This window comes from Dendronephthya gigantea, unplaced genomic scaffold, assembly GCF_004324835.1.
Source record: "Dendronephthya gigantea isolate DGI-Jeju-01 unplaced genomic scaffold, DenGig_1.0 000296F, whole genome shotgun sequence".
Lineage (NCBI taxonomy): Eukaryota > Metazoa > Cnidaria > Anthozoa > Malacalcyonacea > Nephtheidae > Dendronephthya > Dendronephthya gigantea.
Window position 1 is genome coordinate 103,313 of NW_021163306.1, and position 17,608 is coordinate 120,920.

At 36.7% G+C, this 17,608-nt stretch overlaps 2 protein-coding genes across 2 annotated transcripts; one reads left to right on the forward strand and one right to left on the reverse strand.

The window, feature by feature from the left end:
• The first annotated feature begins 3,896 nt into the window (after positions 1-3,896).
• LOC114541505 lies at positions 3,897-7,941 on the forward strand. The gene is made up of 8 exons (XM_028561420.1): positions 3,897-5,087; positions 5,210-5,342; positions 5,533-5,696; positions 5,987-6,066; positions 6,251-6,432; positions 6,666-6,964; positions 7,039-7,113; positions 7,302-7,941. Exons 1-8 carry the CDS (start codon positions 4,020-4,022, stop codon positions 7,836-7,838), a joined length of 2,538 nt encoding a protein of 845 aa, XP_028417221.1. The 5' UTR covers positions 3,897-4,019; the 3' UTR covers positions 7,839-7,941.
• Positions 7,852-9,145, reverse strand: LOC114541506. The gene is made up of 3 exons (XM_028561421.1): positions 8,962-9,145; positions 8,739-8,827; positions 7,852-8,289 (listed from the first exon to the last, which is right to left on the reverse strand). The coding sequence occupies exons 1-3, from the start codon at positions 9,106-9,108 to the stop codon at positions 7,866-7,868; spliced, it is 660 nt and encodes a 219-aa protein (XP_028417222.1). The 5' UTR covers positions 9,109-9,145; the 3' UTR covers positions 7,852-7,865.
• Positions 9,146-17,608: the final 8,463 nt, after the last annotated feature.

Below are 17,608 nucleotides of genomic sequence, written 5' to 3' on the forward strand. Positions count from 1 at the left end.
TCAGGACAACCTTTTTGAAAACGACAGTATATATATATATATATATATATATATATATATATATATATATAATATATATAATATAATATATTATATATATAATATATATAATATATATATATTATATATAATATATATATATATATATATATATATATAACAAGCTGTTGTACATTACATTTATTTTCATAATATAACCTTGACATTTGACAAACTTTACTCGTGATTACTTCTTAAATACCGCTTTAGCGCCTTTATCTATTATATCTTTATCTTTTATCTATATGAGAGTTCTCACACTGTTTGTGAGTTTTGTTGGCCATATGATGAACGGTGCAGCGATCTTCTGATCTGCCATGTTCATCCTGCTGACGTTTGATTTTGTCTTTATCTCTCATCTATATGAGAGGTCTCACACTTTTTGTGAGTTTTTTGTTGGCCATAGGGTGAATGGTGCGGCGATCTTCGGATCTGCCATGTTCATCCTGCTGACGTTTGATTTTGTCTTTATCTCTCATCTGTATGAGAGTTCTCACACTTTTGTGAGTTTTGTTGGCCACAGGGTGAACGGTGCGGCGGTCTTCGGATCTGCCATGTTCATCCTGCTGACGTTTGATTTTCTAATCATGCTTTCACAAGTTCCAATTTTCAATTACGACAAATAACGGACGAATCCTCACTATTGAATGTTCGCCATTACGGGGGATAGTTTTATTTCTCGCACAACGACAAAATTTGGGTGCGGTTGCTTTACTATCTAAAAACTCATTAGGCAATAAGTATCTATTTCTGCTTTTAAAGTTTTATTTCTTAGAATGCCACCCGTACGTCGTTCTAAGCGTGTCGCCGCTCCATTAGCCGTTTTTGCGAGAGTCTGTTCAGAACCAATCAACAACATCTCGTCGAACTCGAAGTTCGTCCAATGCTGTATCTGTTGGTGCCGCCCCGTCAACGTCAACTGTGCCCGTGAGTCAAGTGACTTTGCCCTCTCTTTCGAGTGAGCTTATCTCAACGCTGGTGTCTTCGGTTACTGAGGCAGTCACGCAAAAGCTAGCTGGTTTCTTACCAACCTCTGCGTCTTCCACATCCACAATGGCGTCTGCCCCAACGGATTCTACCTCCGGTATCGAAATCTCAAACCAGGGTCCCAATGCAGATTCTCTGGTCAACGACGCGCTCACGTCTATACAAGAAAACCTTACAGGTCAGACCACTCCTTTTTCTCTTCAATGTTCAAGTGCCTCGGGTCCACGGGAATCGTTCCACTCTGCCGCTTTGCCTCTTGATTCGCGGATTCCGGATAAAATAAAGCTTAAAATATGGAATGAGGAGTTTGTCGATATAAGTACTTTGTCAGGTGGCCCAGACGCGGCCGCTAAATACGAGATTAGTGTACGTTCCTCTGACAACGGTCAACCTGCTTCTCTTCTCCTTGAGCCGACTGCGAAATCCAAAAGGGTCAAAACTATTAGCGATTGGCTTCGTTCGTTTCATATTTTTTGTTTCCATTTATACACAACGGTACCCCATGAGTCCCCCGCGCTCATGAAATATTGTCAAATCATCCAGGATTTGGCCAATAGGGGTCATAATTGGTTTTACTACGATGAGAATTTTCGATTTTTGCGCCAAACACAGGCCACGCGCGTTCCCAGGGCGACTGTTCACTGAGAGTTATGGTTGAAATGTCAATATCCCACTACTTCTAAGCCGAACACGCAAGGCAGCAATCATACGCGCCACCCTTCAAAAGTGTCTGTTCCTCGGGGATATTGTTTTAAGTTTTATCGCGGAACGTTTTGTGCCGGTTGTGATTTCAAGCACATTTGTTTTAAATGCAACGGATCGCACCGTGCCGTGAATTGTAATTTTCGTGCCAACAACAGACCATCTCCCACTGATCGATCGCCTAGGCCTATTTCAACAACGTCCGTTGGCACACCCGTAAAACTTCATAATTTACAAATATTGTTAGAAGGTTATAATCAAAGTATTGATAACTAATTTTCCGGATTACTTCGGGTTTTCGCATTCATTTCTCTGGCACAGAACAGTCGTTTGAAGCAATAAATTTACGGTCTGCTCTTGACAAACCAGAAGCGGTTGACCAAAAATTAACGAAAGAGTTAGAGGCATCTCGCCTTGCTGGGCCATTTAATTATCCGCTTTTCCAAATTTTCGTGTTTCGCCTTTGGGCCTGGTTCCTAAAAAACAACCGGGTGATTTTCGCATGATTCATCATTTATCGTTTCCAAAGGGAGCATCGGTTAATGATGGTATACCCGATTTCGAAACATCTGTGCGGTACGCTATCGTTGACGACGCTATTCAACTTATTAAAAAAGCGGGCCGGGGTTGTTTCCTGGCGAAAACAGATATAAAAAATGCTTTTCGAATCATTCCTATCAGCCCAGCGGATTATCACCTCTTTGGCATAAAATGGCGGAGTTTGTATTATTACGACCGGGCAATGCCAATTGGTTGCTCCAGTTCGTGTCGCACTTTTGAGATTTTTAGTACGGCTATCGAATGGATCGCTAGGGAAAGGCTTAACATCGGCAAACTCCTTCATTTGCTCGACGACTTCCTGTTTGTTGCACCGGATTATTCTGCTTGTAAAACAAACTTACAAGTATTTATTGCTCTTTGTGATTTCATTGGCGTGCCTATAGCACCGGGAAAAACCATGGGTCCCTCAACAACCTTAACGTTCGCTGGGATTGAATTAGATACAATACAATTCCAGGCCCGATTGCCGATGGATAAAATCGAGAAATGTGTTCAATCTATCGCACGCTTTTTAATTCGTAAAAAGGTTACACTCAAAGAACTTCAGTCCTTAATTGGATTACTTAATTTCGCATGTTCCGTCATTATGCCAGGTCGCGCATTCCTGCGACGCTTAATTGATCTAACGCATGGCATTTCACACCCTCATTTCTTTATTCGCTTAACGCAAAGTGTGAAACATGATCTTCGTGTCTGGCAAACGGTTCTGTCGAATTTCAACGGCAAATCATTCTTTTTGCACAACCATTGGCGTAATAACTCCCATTTGAATTTATATACTGACGCTTCGGGTAGTATTGGTTTTGGGGCCCTGTTTGGTTGCGACTGGTGCTATGGCGCATGGCCAACTGACTGGCGGAGTTACAATATTGCCGTTCTAGAGCTATATCCGATTGTCCTCAGCCTGTGTTTATGGGGATCAAAGATGCGCAATCATTGTATTTTGTTTCCATCGCTAGAAATCGCGGACATTTTGAATACAGAGTGCATTTTCGGCCCAGTCCCCCTGTCCACTCATGCATTCAAATTTAATAAGGAATGTAGATGGTTATACAAATTTTACATCAAATATCGGTAAAGAATCATAACAAATTAAAATTGTGCACTGCTGAAACAAAATTCCGTGAACTAATCAAGCAAATAAGAAAAATAATTAAAACCAATCATAAAATGTCATGATTATTTACTATACGTAAAACTGGGCAACAACGGAATAACTGTACAGGCAGGATTTGTAACTAATTTTCCGAAATGGCAAAAATCCACCTTTTACAAAGTTATGCCACGGTCTAATGATCGATGAAGTTAAAAATGTGGGGTGAAATATAAAAAATATACACATATTAGTAGCCAAAACAATTGTTCGCATACCTTAATCTGTGGCGGCAATGATTATTTGTTTAATTCCAAGTAGTTTGCATAAAATCGAAGGTACATTTATTTGATACAATCATCATATACTAATCTTGCACTTTGACAATGACTTTTCACACAAAAAATTGCTCAAAATATATCATTTGATAGCTCTTTTCTTGTACTTTGTTTACATCTGGCAATCCTTTTAGTCAGCGGTAACTCCCCGTTGAGGAAACTTTGTTTATATACCACTGATATTGCTCCGTGCACTGAGCCGAACACATTTGTCAAAAAGTAGAATATGCGATTATTGCGAGTATTGCTATTTATTTACTTGTTCTACTGTATTTTGCTGTACTATATATAAAAAGACAATGTCAGACAACCTTACTTGGCAGGAGCAACTAAAACTTAAATATGAAATACAGCTTAGTGAGGATTATTCTTGCTTACGCTACGTTGGATATCAAAGGTCAGGGAAATGTGTTGTTCTAAAAATTTCGATAAAAGTTTTGTTAAAATGGCGGGAATTAAAAATCAAATTTCCAGACATCTCCTACCAAGAGTTACTGGCTCTGAGTGCGTCCAAATTACCGATTAAAATCAAACCTGGTGTGAGCAGAATTGACGAAAGTATAAGGGTTATGGCATGTCAAGCATACACCAAAAGTAGAGGACTAAGAGGCCTGACCAGGAAAAACTTTCTTGAGAAGACAAAATCATTTCATGTTTTTTTTGATGAGTTACTGAATGTCAGCAGTCTTCAGAAAGACTTTGAAAAGTTGGAAGAAGAAAACAACAATCTTCGACAACAACTCCAGGATGTCGACAGCAGATGTGATGAACTTTTGCAAGATCTTTTAAAGGAGAAAGACAAGACAAAAACTGTTGAAATGGAGAGAGATCATGCCTTACTGGAGAACCAAGAGCTAAAAGAATACCTGGACTTTATTGAAGAAACAACTGTGTGTAGTAGCTGTAGTTCAAATCTGGAGAACACAGGGAAACCAGTTGGCAAAGTTGGGGAACGACAAAAGAGAAGAAAAGTAAAGGAGCTGAAGTCGAGAAGTGAGCAAGCACTTTGGTTCATGGAATCGTTTGGGTTTAAATTGGACTCTATCAAGATTGAAGATCTGGATGGCAAAGTAACAGAAATGAACTATTGTGAGAATGGTTGCAGTAGTAAGACTAATTTTCAACAGTTACCAGAGAATGATAAGACAACTATTAGAGCTCTACTATATATTATGGATAAGTGTTGTGTGGGCGATACAGCTTATCATGAAATGTCAATGCTGGTTGATGGTCTCCCAAGGAGCTATTTAATTAAGCAGTGTAGAAACACACTAAATTCAATCAGTCATATCACTCGCACACCAGGAAAACACCCAGGGGCTCAGATGAGTTTTAAAGAAGAACTAAGGGAACAAATTAGAAAGAAGGTAATATTTCCTACCACCATTTCTTGCCAGAAAACATGTGCACTTGCTTTGGTGAGGCCTAAATTTAGTTATTTTATAGATTGTAATGATAAATATATGTACTATTTTTATCAACTTTGTAGATACAGCTTGGAGATGTTGGAAAGCAAAAGATCAGGATTGCAGGTGATGGTGCAAAAATGTCCCGCATAGCTAATTTTATTGTGCTGTCATTTGCTCTCCTTTCTGATGAAGAAAAAGTAATGTCTTGGAAAGGTAAGAGAATGCTCTTGATAAGACCATGCCATCCATAAAAACTATCAAGTTTTTGAAAAGCATAAAAACAGTCCAGTTAATAATATCTGAGACACAGATATACTGGAATAATTGGCCTTAGATCTTGAATTAGTTCTTTCTTGTCTCAAAACCTACAGTACAGTAATTCTTGATTGTACACATCATACAGGCAACCATATTGTGGGAATAGTTTCCGGAAGTGAGGATTACGACGTACTAAAAGTTTCTTGCAGAGAAATCTTTGCTGAAATCAATGATCTGGTTGAGCATGGTGAAATTGAGGTGGATGGCCATCAAATACCTCTGGAATTTTATCTGTCTGGTGATTATAAGGTTCAGTAACATGCTTTCACCCTAACTTCAAAATCAATAATAGACCTTGTGCATAATGATGTCACAAGCTTTGATGCCTGCACGGAATTCTGGTTTTAGTAGTCAACACAGCAGGAAACATCAAACATTCAAAACTATGAATGACACTAAGTCTAGAATTTTCAGCAGGCATAACGCCTTGTGACGTTATTCTGCATAAGGTCTATTACGGTACATGAACTGGCAGTTGTACCCTTTCTGGGATGAACTACATATCATACAAAAATAATGCATTCTTCTATATCTCCAAGTTTCTTCTTCTGGTTCTTGGAATGAACAACGCAATATCTGATTATGCATGCATTTACTGCTTGGTCCACAAAAATGAAAGGTACAAGCAAAATTTAGTTCAATACATGTATCTTAATTTTAAATTACCATACCGTACCAGTATTTGCAAATTTTATAAATCTTTATCTGTATATGCATTGAAACATAGATTCAATGCACTCTGATGCAATCTACTTTGTTATTTATTATTTACTAATGGGTTGAAAGCATCTTTGCTGATGCAGGTGGGATACATCAAAAGTAGAGGATTACTACCATAATAGTAAGAATACAAGAACACTTAGTAGCAACAGAACCATGGCCTGCAAGTCCTCATCGAACTATGGTTGCATCAGAAAGCCATTGCTCAGTATCCCAATTCAGAATGTCAGAATCGACGAACTTCATTTGCTTCTCAGGATAACTGGTACGGCACTATTCAATTGTAAATTGGTATGTGGATATTAACTGGTGACGTTCCTGGAACAGCCCAAAAGGAACGCAGGCTCATAACATAATGTAGACTTCTTTGTTCCTAACTCACAGACAGATAATGAATTCTACAACATACTGCACATGTTACTGTAACTGGCAACAATACATTGAGAATGTCCTTGGGCTGACTCTTCATGGCAGTAATGACTCCTTTTCCTTTTTCAGATATTTTAGAACGTAACATAATAAACGATGCAATTGAGCGTGATGTTGAAGAGAACCTTAATAGAGCACCATCAGACAGGGAAAATAAACACCTACAAAATGTTGTTGAAGCCATCAATAACTGTGGTGTAAGCTTTAGTGTATGGAAAAAGAAGAACGCCGATGGGACTGACAGTGGAATGCATGACTGGACAAGCATGGTTGGCAATGAGAAGAAAAAAGTTCTTGCAAAGCTGCCTGCACAGTTCCCAAACATTCTCGAACCAAACCATTGTGATACAATTACAGAAATATGGCAGGTGTGTACATAAATTACATATTTCTCAACAACTTATTTCTTGATATACATGTATGTACTGTATTCATTTCCTAGGAATTTCGTGAACTATATGGAATACTATCATCATGGAAGCCTTCTGAGGCAGATATAGATGGATTTTTTGGGAAGGCAAGTAATACATTGTCTTGTGTTACTCACATGAGTAGGGTTTACCCTGTGCATAGTACAGGTACTATGGTACCTTACATTTACAATATATTAATTGTACTAAAATAACTGTTGTGTGTGACTGTACTGAGACATTTTATATGTGCATGTAAATAGTGAAGGTGTTTTTTTTCATTGATTTTTCATAGGCCAAGAACTGGGTAGAGCTATTCCTGTCTCTTGGTGGAAAAGTGATGGGCTATGAAAAGGCTAGAATAACACCATATATACACATATTGCTTTATCATGTACCCAGATTCATCAAAGATGAAAAATCTTTGAAATCATTTACTGGGCAAGGAATTGAAAAGATTAATGATGTGGTTCGGGCAATTTATCATAACAAAAGCAACCGGCATGATGCTTGCAAAGAGGCAATACTGGCGCTTCGAAGAATTGATAATCTTCAGAATTTTGAACGAATCCCACACCAATACAAGAAACAAGACAATACCTATTGGTCAAATGAAATATTTCAGCAGAGAAGAAAAAAACCGCGTCTTTGTGTAGATCCAAGAGAAGACGAGAACGATCAAGATCAATTAACCCCACAGGATGTAGACAGCATGAGTTTATGTGAAGTGAAAGAAAAACTAAAAGAAATGAAAATAAAAACAAAACTACGAAAGCTTGACAAATTGAAGGAACTTTTAAAAAGCACCATTTTGGGTGCTGCATGCACCTAAGTACAAGTACAAGTGTACAACTATATTTTAAAGTGTCTCGGCACTACATGCTCGTCTTGAGAAATGAATTTTAGCTTTCTCAATGGGCATTCTCTTTGCTTGAATCAGTTCTCCATTTTGAACAATGTAACGTTTTGGTGACCACAATAATAGAGGTTTTATTTTAATTGGAAAGTTTATTGCTCTGCCCTCGCCATTGCTATCAAGGTAATACCACCATGTTTCCTGTAGATTCAAATTGCAAAACTCATGTTTCTCATACAATTTATAACCAAGATGTTCAGATTGAACTCCCTTTCCTTTCCAAAGCCATCTTTGTAAATCAAGGTCAATCTGAGCATCTACAGGAGTAGCAGATTTCGCTTTAAGAGCCCTTGCTATGGCATCATAAAAACTTCTACTAGCTTGCTCAATTCTGCCTTGATCTGGCTTTGATGGATTTTCATAGCTCCTAAAAATGCATGAAGAGAAAAGACAACATACATTACTGAACGCAAGCATTTTGCTACATGAATTAATGCACTAGTACAGTTAATCATGTATTATTGAATGGTAAACAACATCAAAATTAGAGAACTTGTTATCGAAAAACATTAAAGTTGTGTCTGTGCTGACAATTTTACATGCAAACAGCATTGGATCATCCATGTTGAAATAATTGCTGTTTGTGTTTTAAAAGTTTTCTGTGATTTATAAAATCAAAATACATTAGGTGCACCTTGTAAGCAACATAAGAAATAGTTGCTTAAAGAACTTTTTTTTAAGGCTATGTTACACGATGCAATTTTCTTTGCCACTTGCATTGCAATTCTGGAGTAGATGCATGTTATGTATAAGTACTTTCTGAGAAGAACTAAATGCATTTTTGGCAGTATCGTATTTAAATAAAGCAGTACGTACCGTAAAAGCGCTGGATTCAAATGATCGTAGGGCTCCCAACTTGATGCAGGCAAAGGCCATCCAGACCACTTTACCAAATAATGCCAAGTCTTTAAAATAGATTTAAAAGTATGCCTATCTTTAGCCCGTCAACATACATTTTAATGAATTTATACAACAGTAGAAGACCTACATTATGAAATGCAAATTAGAAATGGATAAAATTTAGCATAAATAAACTTACATGATCAATTTGCTTTCGAGAAATAAGTCTATCAACTGGAAAAAACTTTCCTTTTGGCTTCTTTCCGCTTTCATACATAACTTCCGACGATAAATTGTTCAAATTTACATAATCAACTGGATTAGCTCTTCGTGCGGCGGACGCCATTTTGAAATGAGAATAAGGAGGCCTGGGGATCGAAAGGGATAATAACCAGTATAGACTTAAGGGATGTATCGGGATTTAAATGTCCGCGATTTCTAGCGATGTCACGGATAATGAAGCTTTGGTGTCTGTTATTAATAAGCAAACATCAAAGGATTCTTATATCATGACACTCGTTCGCCGGATGGTTTTAGTTTGTTTAGAATACAATATTTTATTCAAAGCAAAGCATATACCGGGTAAACAAAATGTCCTAGCTGATTGTTTGTCTCGTTTAGAGCTCCAAAAATTTTCACAATTGGCGCCGGCCGACATGCATCGAGCTCCAACGCCTATTCCCTTTCACCTGCTGCCGGAAAATTGGCGACTATAGTTTCTCAATTAGCTCAAAGTAGCTTGCAACCTTCTTCAGTGCCGACTTATAAACGGGCATGGGCACTTTTTACGCAATTTCATGTGGCAATTTTTAATGAGGGATCGTTCACTTTGCCTTTGTCGCCCTCAGTCGTTGCGTTATTCATAGCGTACTTATTTGACCTCAAGTACGCCTCTTCAACAGTTAACACTTATGTATCTGCACTTGGTTATACTCATCGCATGTCCGATCTACCGGATCCAACGAGAGTTTTCTACGTAACGCAAATCTTAAAGGGGTATGGTAAGAAAGGCTTCCGCTTAGATAGTAGGTTGCCTATAACTTTACCAATTCTCAATCGTCTTATTGAGGCAGCGCCTCATATTGCTGGGTCACCGTACCAAATATGTCAATTCCGGGCAATGTGCTCTTTAGCATTTTTCGCGTTCCTGAGAATTGGAGAAATAACTAAGAAGTCAAATAACCAACCCCTTCAATTGCGACAACTCTCCAAAATATCTCCCGATGATGGCCGGGTTGCAGGCATAAGGTTGACTTTAGGACTTCAAGCACAATTATAACAGTAGCCTTTTAGTTTGGAAATTTACAGGCAAACGGCATGCTGTCCTGTTCGCTTATTAGAGGAGTACATGATTTTGCGAGGTACCCAGCCCGGAGCTCTTTTTCTATCACAACTGGGCATTCCAGTCTCGTGTGACGAGTTTGCCAATCTTTCTGTGGACTCGATACTTCCAAATATAAGTCTCATTCATTTCGAATAGGCGCCGCTTCCCACGCAGCTGAACACAGGCACTCGTTGATGCCCAAATTCGAACTATGGGGCGTTGGAAATCGAACGCATTCCTCAAATATATACGTTTTTCTTCCCTATCAACATAGTTTGGATGAATTTTTCGAGCGTAAAACGTGCGGGGAGTTTTCTGCTCGAATTGTGCGGTTATTTTATTTCTTCCTCAGCTTGCACATGGTCAGCAAGGGCGATCGTTTGCATTCCGGGGGTGAAATAAAGTGCTTATAACAGGGTGATGGAGAAGCTTCTTCTAGGCGCGGTAATATTGTGACTCTGCTAAACTAATATCAGTTAAGTGTAGATTATCAGCAAGGGCGATAATCTATGCCTTTTAACGGGCTTTGTAAGTGCCTTTTTGCCCATGTTCGTTTATACGGTCGCGCAGACCGCTGATCCTGTATTAATGTATTACGAAACTTTCTGAAACTTTCTGCATGCATCCCTTTCCTTGGGGTGGGGTCAACTTGCTTTGCTTCGTTGTTTTGGCGGTAATTTGCCTCCACCCTTTTCTGAGCGTAACTATTTGGAATTTTAATGCAATGTATTAATAAATATCTTTTGTTTAACAGAAATAAAGCGGCTAGGAGAACCATTACTCCTAGCAAAAATTATCCCAAAACGGCGTAAAATTTAATGTGTCATTATTGATGCTCAGAAAACTGAGCTGCGGAAAGAGTATGCAAAATTCATGCCTGGCAATATATCTATGCGTAAATAAATCACATTACATAAAACAAAATATTTACGAAGGAAATAAGAAATTTATGTAATGTGATTTTATAAATAGACTATTAAGGCAAGGTGTACCCCCAAGGGGATACGCCTTGCCGACGATAATTAAAAATCTTATAGTATGGGCTTTGCGTCCTATCTAAAAGACCGACAGGTAATGGATGGCACGCAATATGGGAAAGGTGGTCAATGGCCAGCAGCAAATCGAAAACTAACAAAGACCGAATACCCAAACCATAAACGGTCAGTTTAAGCGTGACATCGCGAAAGACAGATCTCCTTTAAAGTTGAACCCACCTCCTCCCCAAAGCCTCCGCTAACAATTATGTACATTGGACGATTTACCGTAGCTGATATATACAGAGAGAGGAACGTTATATCTCAATTAGTGATGGTCGTAGGCCGTATCTACAGGTGCTGGCAGTAATTTGCCTCCACCCTTTTCTGAGAGTAACTATTTGGAATTTTAATGCAATGTATTAATAAATATCGTTTTGTTTAACAGAAATAAAGCGGCTACGAAAACCATTACTCCTAGCCAAAATTATCCCAAAACGGCGTAAAATTTAATGTGTCATTATTGATGCTCAGAAAACTGAGCTGCGGAAAGGGTATGCAAAATTCATGCCTGGCAATATATCTATGCGTAAATAAATCACATTACATAAAGGCCTAGAGTTGAAAGTGGAAGCACTGCATGTTTACGCTTTTCAGTCCCTGTATAATTTATAACCTAATTTCATGTAAATCAAGCCAAATCCATATAATACATGCACACAGCAAAATCGTGAGTCTTATTTTAAAAAAAAAAATACAAACAAGTAAAATTGTTCTTGTCAGTATAGTAAGAATATTATTCTTAGCAAGAATCCAGGCAAGAATATTATTCTTACCTGGAATCTCATTTTAAGAAAAACAATTCTTGCAACAAGAATTTTCTAAAGAAAAAATACTCGTTTTAAGTAACACATTGCTTGAAATAAGCAAAATTATTATTGTATATTAAGGAACCTACTCACACAATTCTTACCTAGAATGTTACAAATAAGAAAAAAACTACTTAAAACAAGAATAATTTTACTTATAATAAGTACAAAATTTTTTGACAAAAGAAAACATTTCTAGTAATTAAGTTTATTAGCTGGCTTTGAAACATCACAGATACTTACTCTTATACATTATTTTAGTTCAAAATATTAAAACTACTTATTTAGTGGCCATACTAAATATATAAATGCCATACATTTACATCTGACAGAAATAGTTTTTTCAAAGTACTGCTAGGTTTGTGCAATACCTTGCTCAAATAAACAAGTCTTTCAAGGACTTAATTAAAAATTGCCAATTGGCAAGTTTAGGAAAGTATCCGATAGAGCTCAGATAATGAAATTAAGCCCTTGTATGAACCCAGAAGTAGTTGAATAAAAATATTCATGGAAGAAGACAAACACATCTATGCAAACTCACTGCATGTCTTCAATTATTACACATAAGCTAAAGTCATTCATTCCTGAGCAATGTTTCCCTTTGATTATTGACCAGCTGTTCTTAAATTTTGTATATCATGCCAAACATGAAAATATTTATAAGATCACCTGGAGTATTTTTTTCTTTGAAAATCAAGTGCTGAAACACTGTGGGTCCAATTAACCATTGGTATAGCAAATTTTCCACTGAATTTCTTGCTCACTACCTCAATCCATGTTCCTAATAAAACAAAAAAGCAAGCATACTTGAGAAATCAGAGTTAAGATAACAAATGTTAAAGAAACTAAGCAGTGCATAATATGTGTGAAATATATGATTGGGGATGCTATGCACAGTTTTGCATGCTCTGACAGATATAAAATTAGGCATAAAGGGTAGTCATCTGGTAAGCTGTCAATGATTTTTCCTTTTATCTATTACATGATAAATAAGTTTATAATCAATTGGTCAATAAGTATATAATTACCGGTATATTATATTATACATTAAAAACTAAGCCATATGCTTAGGTGAATAATCTAACAGCATTGCACAATTCCTTATAATGCATTACTTACCACAGATATTACTTTCCAATGAGACCTCTTTCATTACAGGTTTAGACATAAACATCACCACTTGTTAATCCACCATCTAAGAATGCATATAAAAAAATTTAAAAGGCAATAAAACAGTTATTTCATCCTAATTCTTAATCAAAACTTATGTATATCCAGTAACCAAGATTCAGTATATCATGATCCTAAGATTGAGTACAAATGTTTCAGCTAAAATTTGACCATGGTTTTATAGCTAACGTCAATATCACGTACACTTTTTATGGCATAGTGCCTATAGTATAACCACGTTATAATATATTTATATAAACGTCGTTCATTTATCGGGAATGATGAGTATTAAAACTGTGAATATATCTGTTTATTGTTTATAAATACGTTTACTGTTTACGCGGCAAATTCAAAAATAGCTTTCGTCTGTTTGCGCGTATAATTTTAAATCCTTACCTCTTAGAAGACTGAGATTCCCAGCCACTTTTAAAACAATCTGCGCAATCTTCTGCAGGAAATTTTGCGACATAATGTCCAGTAAATCCTATCCACAGTAATCCACAATAATCCACAGTTCTTTCCACCAGTTGGCAGTTAGCGAAGTTTAAAATATATATTTTCATAAGAAACGAACTACGTCCATTCAGAATGCTTAAATACGCATTAAAACCTTCATTTCGTCTGCATATGAAACGAAACTTGCGAATCTTTGCTCGGTTATTAAATGTTACTTAGTAAGAATGTAAAAATATTCTTGGTTGTTTGAAATAAATTGGTTGTTTGAAATTAGTATTCTTGGCAAGTGAATTGGCAACAAGCGTTTTTGATTGCCGGTTTTAAGTTAACAATGTTTCTTGCCAAGAATCCACAAAGACGCCTTCCTTGCTTTAAGAATACCAAAATTCTTAGTTAGAATACAAGCTAGAACATTTACTTGTTTTAAGAAACGGTTATTCTTGCTTAAAAAAAGTTTACTTATTCAAGTAAAATTCATTCTTGATAAGAATAATTTATCCCCTTTTACTTATTTTGAGCAAAATTTTGCTTAAAATAAGAATTTCTCAAGAACATTATTCTAGGTAAGAATTCTCGATTTCGCTGTGCATGTGCATGATTATATAAATACTGTATAACTGTTTGCCTCAGTGAAATTGAAAATTATTGCCGTGTGTGATCACTGATCAGTGTGATTGGGCGCAACCAGTATATCAACAAAACAACGTTTGCATAATTATAAATTAGACGAAACGGTAATTTTCGTAGTTCGGTTACTCTTTGCAATTAGAGTCAAATTGACTCCTTCGAAGAGTAACATTACCTTTTGGTAGAGTAACAAGACTCTATTGTAGAGTCGTTTTGACCCCAGTCGAAACTACCCTTAGAGTTGAAACAACTATATATATATATATATATATATATATATATATATATATATATATATTATATATATATATATATATATATATATATATATATATATATATATATATATATATATATATATATATATATATATATTATATATATATATATACACCCATTTGCAAAAACGTTTGCCGCAGATAGATAGATAGATAGATATTCGAAGTCTAATTAGAATTGCATATGATTACATTTGCATGGGATTTCAATCATATTACACAACATATGCAATTCTAATTAGATTTCAGGTATCTATCTATATATCTATCTGCGGCCAACGTTTTTGCAAACGGGTGTATATATATATATATATATATATATATATATATATATATATATATATATATATATATATATATACATATATATATATATATATATATATATATATATATATATATATATATATATATATATATATATATATATATATATATAAATATATATATATATATATATATATATATATATATATATATATATATATACAGACTGTATTGAACAACTTTTGGTAAACAAACTTATGCGTATTTTGGTAAACAAACCCGCATTCGATAAACATTGCTAGAGACCAGACTGAAGTGCATCGACGCTGTTCTCGACATACTGGGTGGTATGTTGCACCATCGAATTGATAATCGTTTGGGGTACCTTGCTTTCCTCTTTGACCTCGCAGACAAAGACGAAAAAATCATCGTCATCGTTTTTACCATTATAAACGTCAAGTTCATCTCCCTCGTTTTTGGCACGTGGATCTCGTTCAACAACTTCCTCTGCTTGAAGTACTTGACTATGCTTGTTGACAAAATGGTTTCGCAGAGAGAAATAGTTCGTGTACGTACGTGGACATTCATTAATGCCACATAGCGCATGGAAATCCCGATCACTCTTGTGAACCCGACCGAGATGATTGATCAACGAGCGAAGAGTTTGACATGTAAAGTTAATGCATAGGTTACAGTGATAGTGCATTCCGGACATCGTCGAAGCTATAGGAGTAATATTGGAGACGTATTTCAGTTCATGTACTACTCTACTTCAACTAACTGTGGGACTTGTTGACCTTAGATGTTCCCACATATATCTGCAGTAAGAACTTTGGGTGCAAAACACTGAGCTATATTATAACTCCTGGAGGACTGGTTCGTCATTTTTCGGTAACTTTGCCGCCATCTTTTTGAAGCAAAAAACAAGGCGGACTTCACCTTTTGCGCAGTGCGCAGTGTTCCTCTGTGCTCATACCGTGTACTTGGTCCAGATGATTTGCTAACCTTGCTAAATTTATACTACCACAGCCAAATACAGGACAGTTCCTACGCGTGCGACGCATATTAAGATGATTGCTCAACAAATTCCTAATAATAATTGGCTCATTTTTTCGTGGGTCAGGTATTTTATTAGCCCCGTATTAGCCCCGGAAAAGTCCGGGCTTGTCAACGCAAACTCTTGCTTTAGGAAGACAAACTCAAACGATCTAAACAAGAAAACAGTGTAGTGCCCGGACAATATGTTTAAAATATTTTTAAAATTGTTCTACTTTATTATATTGTTACAAGCGTTAATCCGTGTCTTAATTTATGCTCCAAGCATCGCGTTGTCCATAACACCAATATATATTTCCCTCTAAAAATGCATATATTTTTGCATTCGCCATACCCCCTTTTTCCTCCCTTTGAGGAGCTTGGGCCTGAAATATCTCATTGAGCAGATGAGCATCTTTTCATGAACATTTTTGAGCATATGCTCATAGGCCCGTTTGGGCCCTATGTGGCCTTATATGGCACTATTAGGCCCGATGGCCCGATTGCTGACTGCGCGTCCTAACCCGCGATTATGGAAAAATATTCCATTAAATCTATGAGAGCAAGTAAAACAGGAAATCCAGGGAGAACAAGCCAACAGTGTACTAGCCAGTGTACTAGCTCGTTTTTACTCAAACAAGCCACCTATGCGAAACAAGAAATACGGTTACCATATGAACGTCAAAGAATCGCGCGAGTATAGGCGAACATTTGTGTTAAATAACTGTTGACATCACATATGTAAAGACTACATTAACATATGTGACCTTCCACGGGAAAACATACGTTTACGCTATTTCGTTCGTTCAAAAATATCGTTCGTTATCCGTTCGTTTGCCGTTCAAACGCTTCAAGCGTTCGTTGAAACGATTTTCGAGATCGTTCATCGTTCGAAATTGCCCGTTCGAACGCTTAGGAAAAATCGTTCGAAAATTGGTCCAAAAGCGTTCAACGGTTTGATTTACCGTTCGTTGAAACGTTTGCCGGAATTTCGTTCAATCGCATTGGATTTGGTTCAACATTCGATTAAACATTTGCAATGTTACAACTTTAGAGAAGAAGCGCAGAATGTGTTACACAGAAATACTCCCAGAAATGTATTCAGTTCCTTAGTAGAGGCTTGTAAAGGAAATAGTAGGGTTATATCATTTTAGCCTAATCGAATGCTTTTTTGCGCTTCATGTTCTGGTTTATGCTTAGCGTGCTCTTTTTCATTAGCAACAAATTTCACGTTATAAGCTTTCTTTTAAAATTTTATCGTTTTTGTGCTTCGGTAATGCACTGAATGGTTAGAATTTGTGTTTTAATATACTTCTGTAGCTTCCATAAAGCCAAAGTTCACCGCGCGCACAAACAACGTCGCAAGCCATATATTACAGCATTACGAGCCATAATATGCCTTGGCAAGGTGCTAATTAAGTTGCATAATTGTCGGAAGTCTGTAATGTATGTAAACAGACAAAACCAGATTTTAAAATCAGTAAATTGAGGATTTTGCGTGTTACATATTATCGCATTTGTAAATTTATTTACAAAGTGCGATAAATTTAAGCTAATTTATTTACATCTGATAATCTGATAGCAGGGCCTCCGTCCGAAGCAGCTACTGATTAAAATGTATTCAAATAAAGGACCGCATCCTAGGACGAGAATGCGGTTCAGCATTTCAGCTCGTTGTCTTTAATGCAGTCTGACATGCAAATTATATACAACAATTGAAATACCCTAGCTAATATTTGAAGACATAAATACAGTGACCTAACGCGCGTTCGGTAGGGTTAGGACGAGAACTAAAATAAGGTTCCCCAGTTATTGGGGGCCAGAATAGATAACGAAACATCATAGT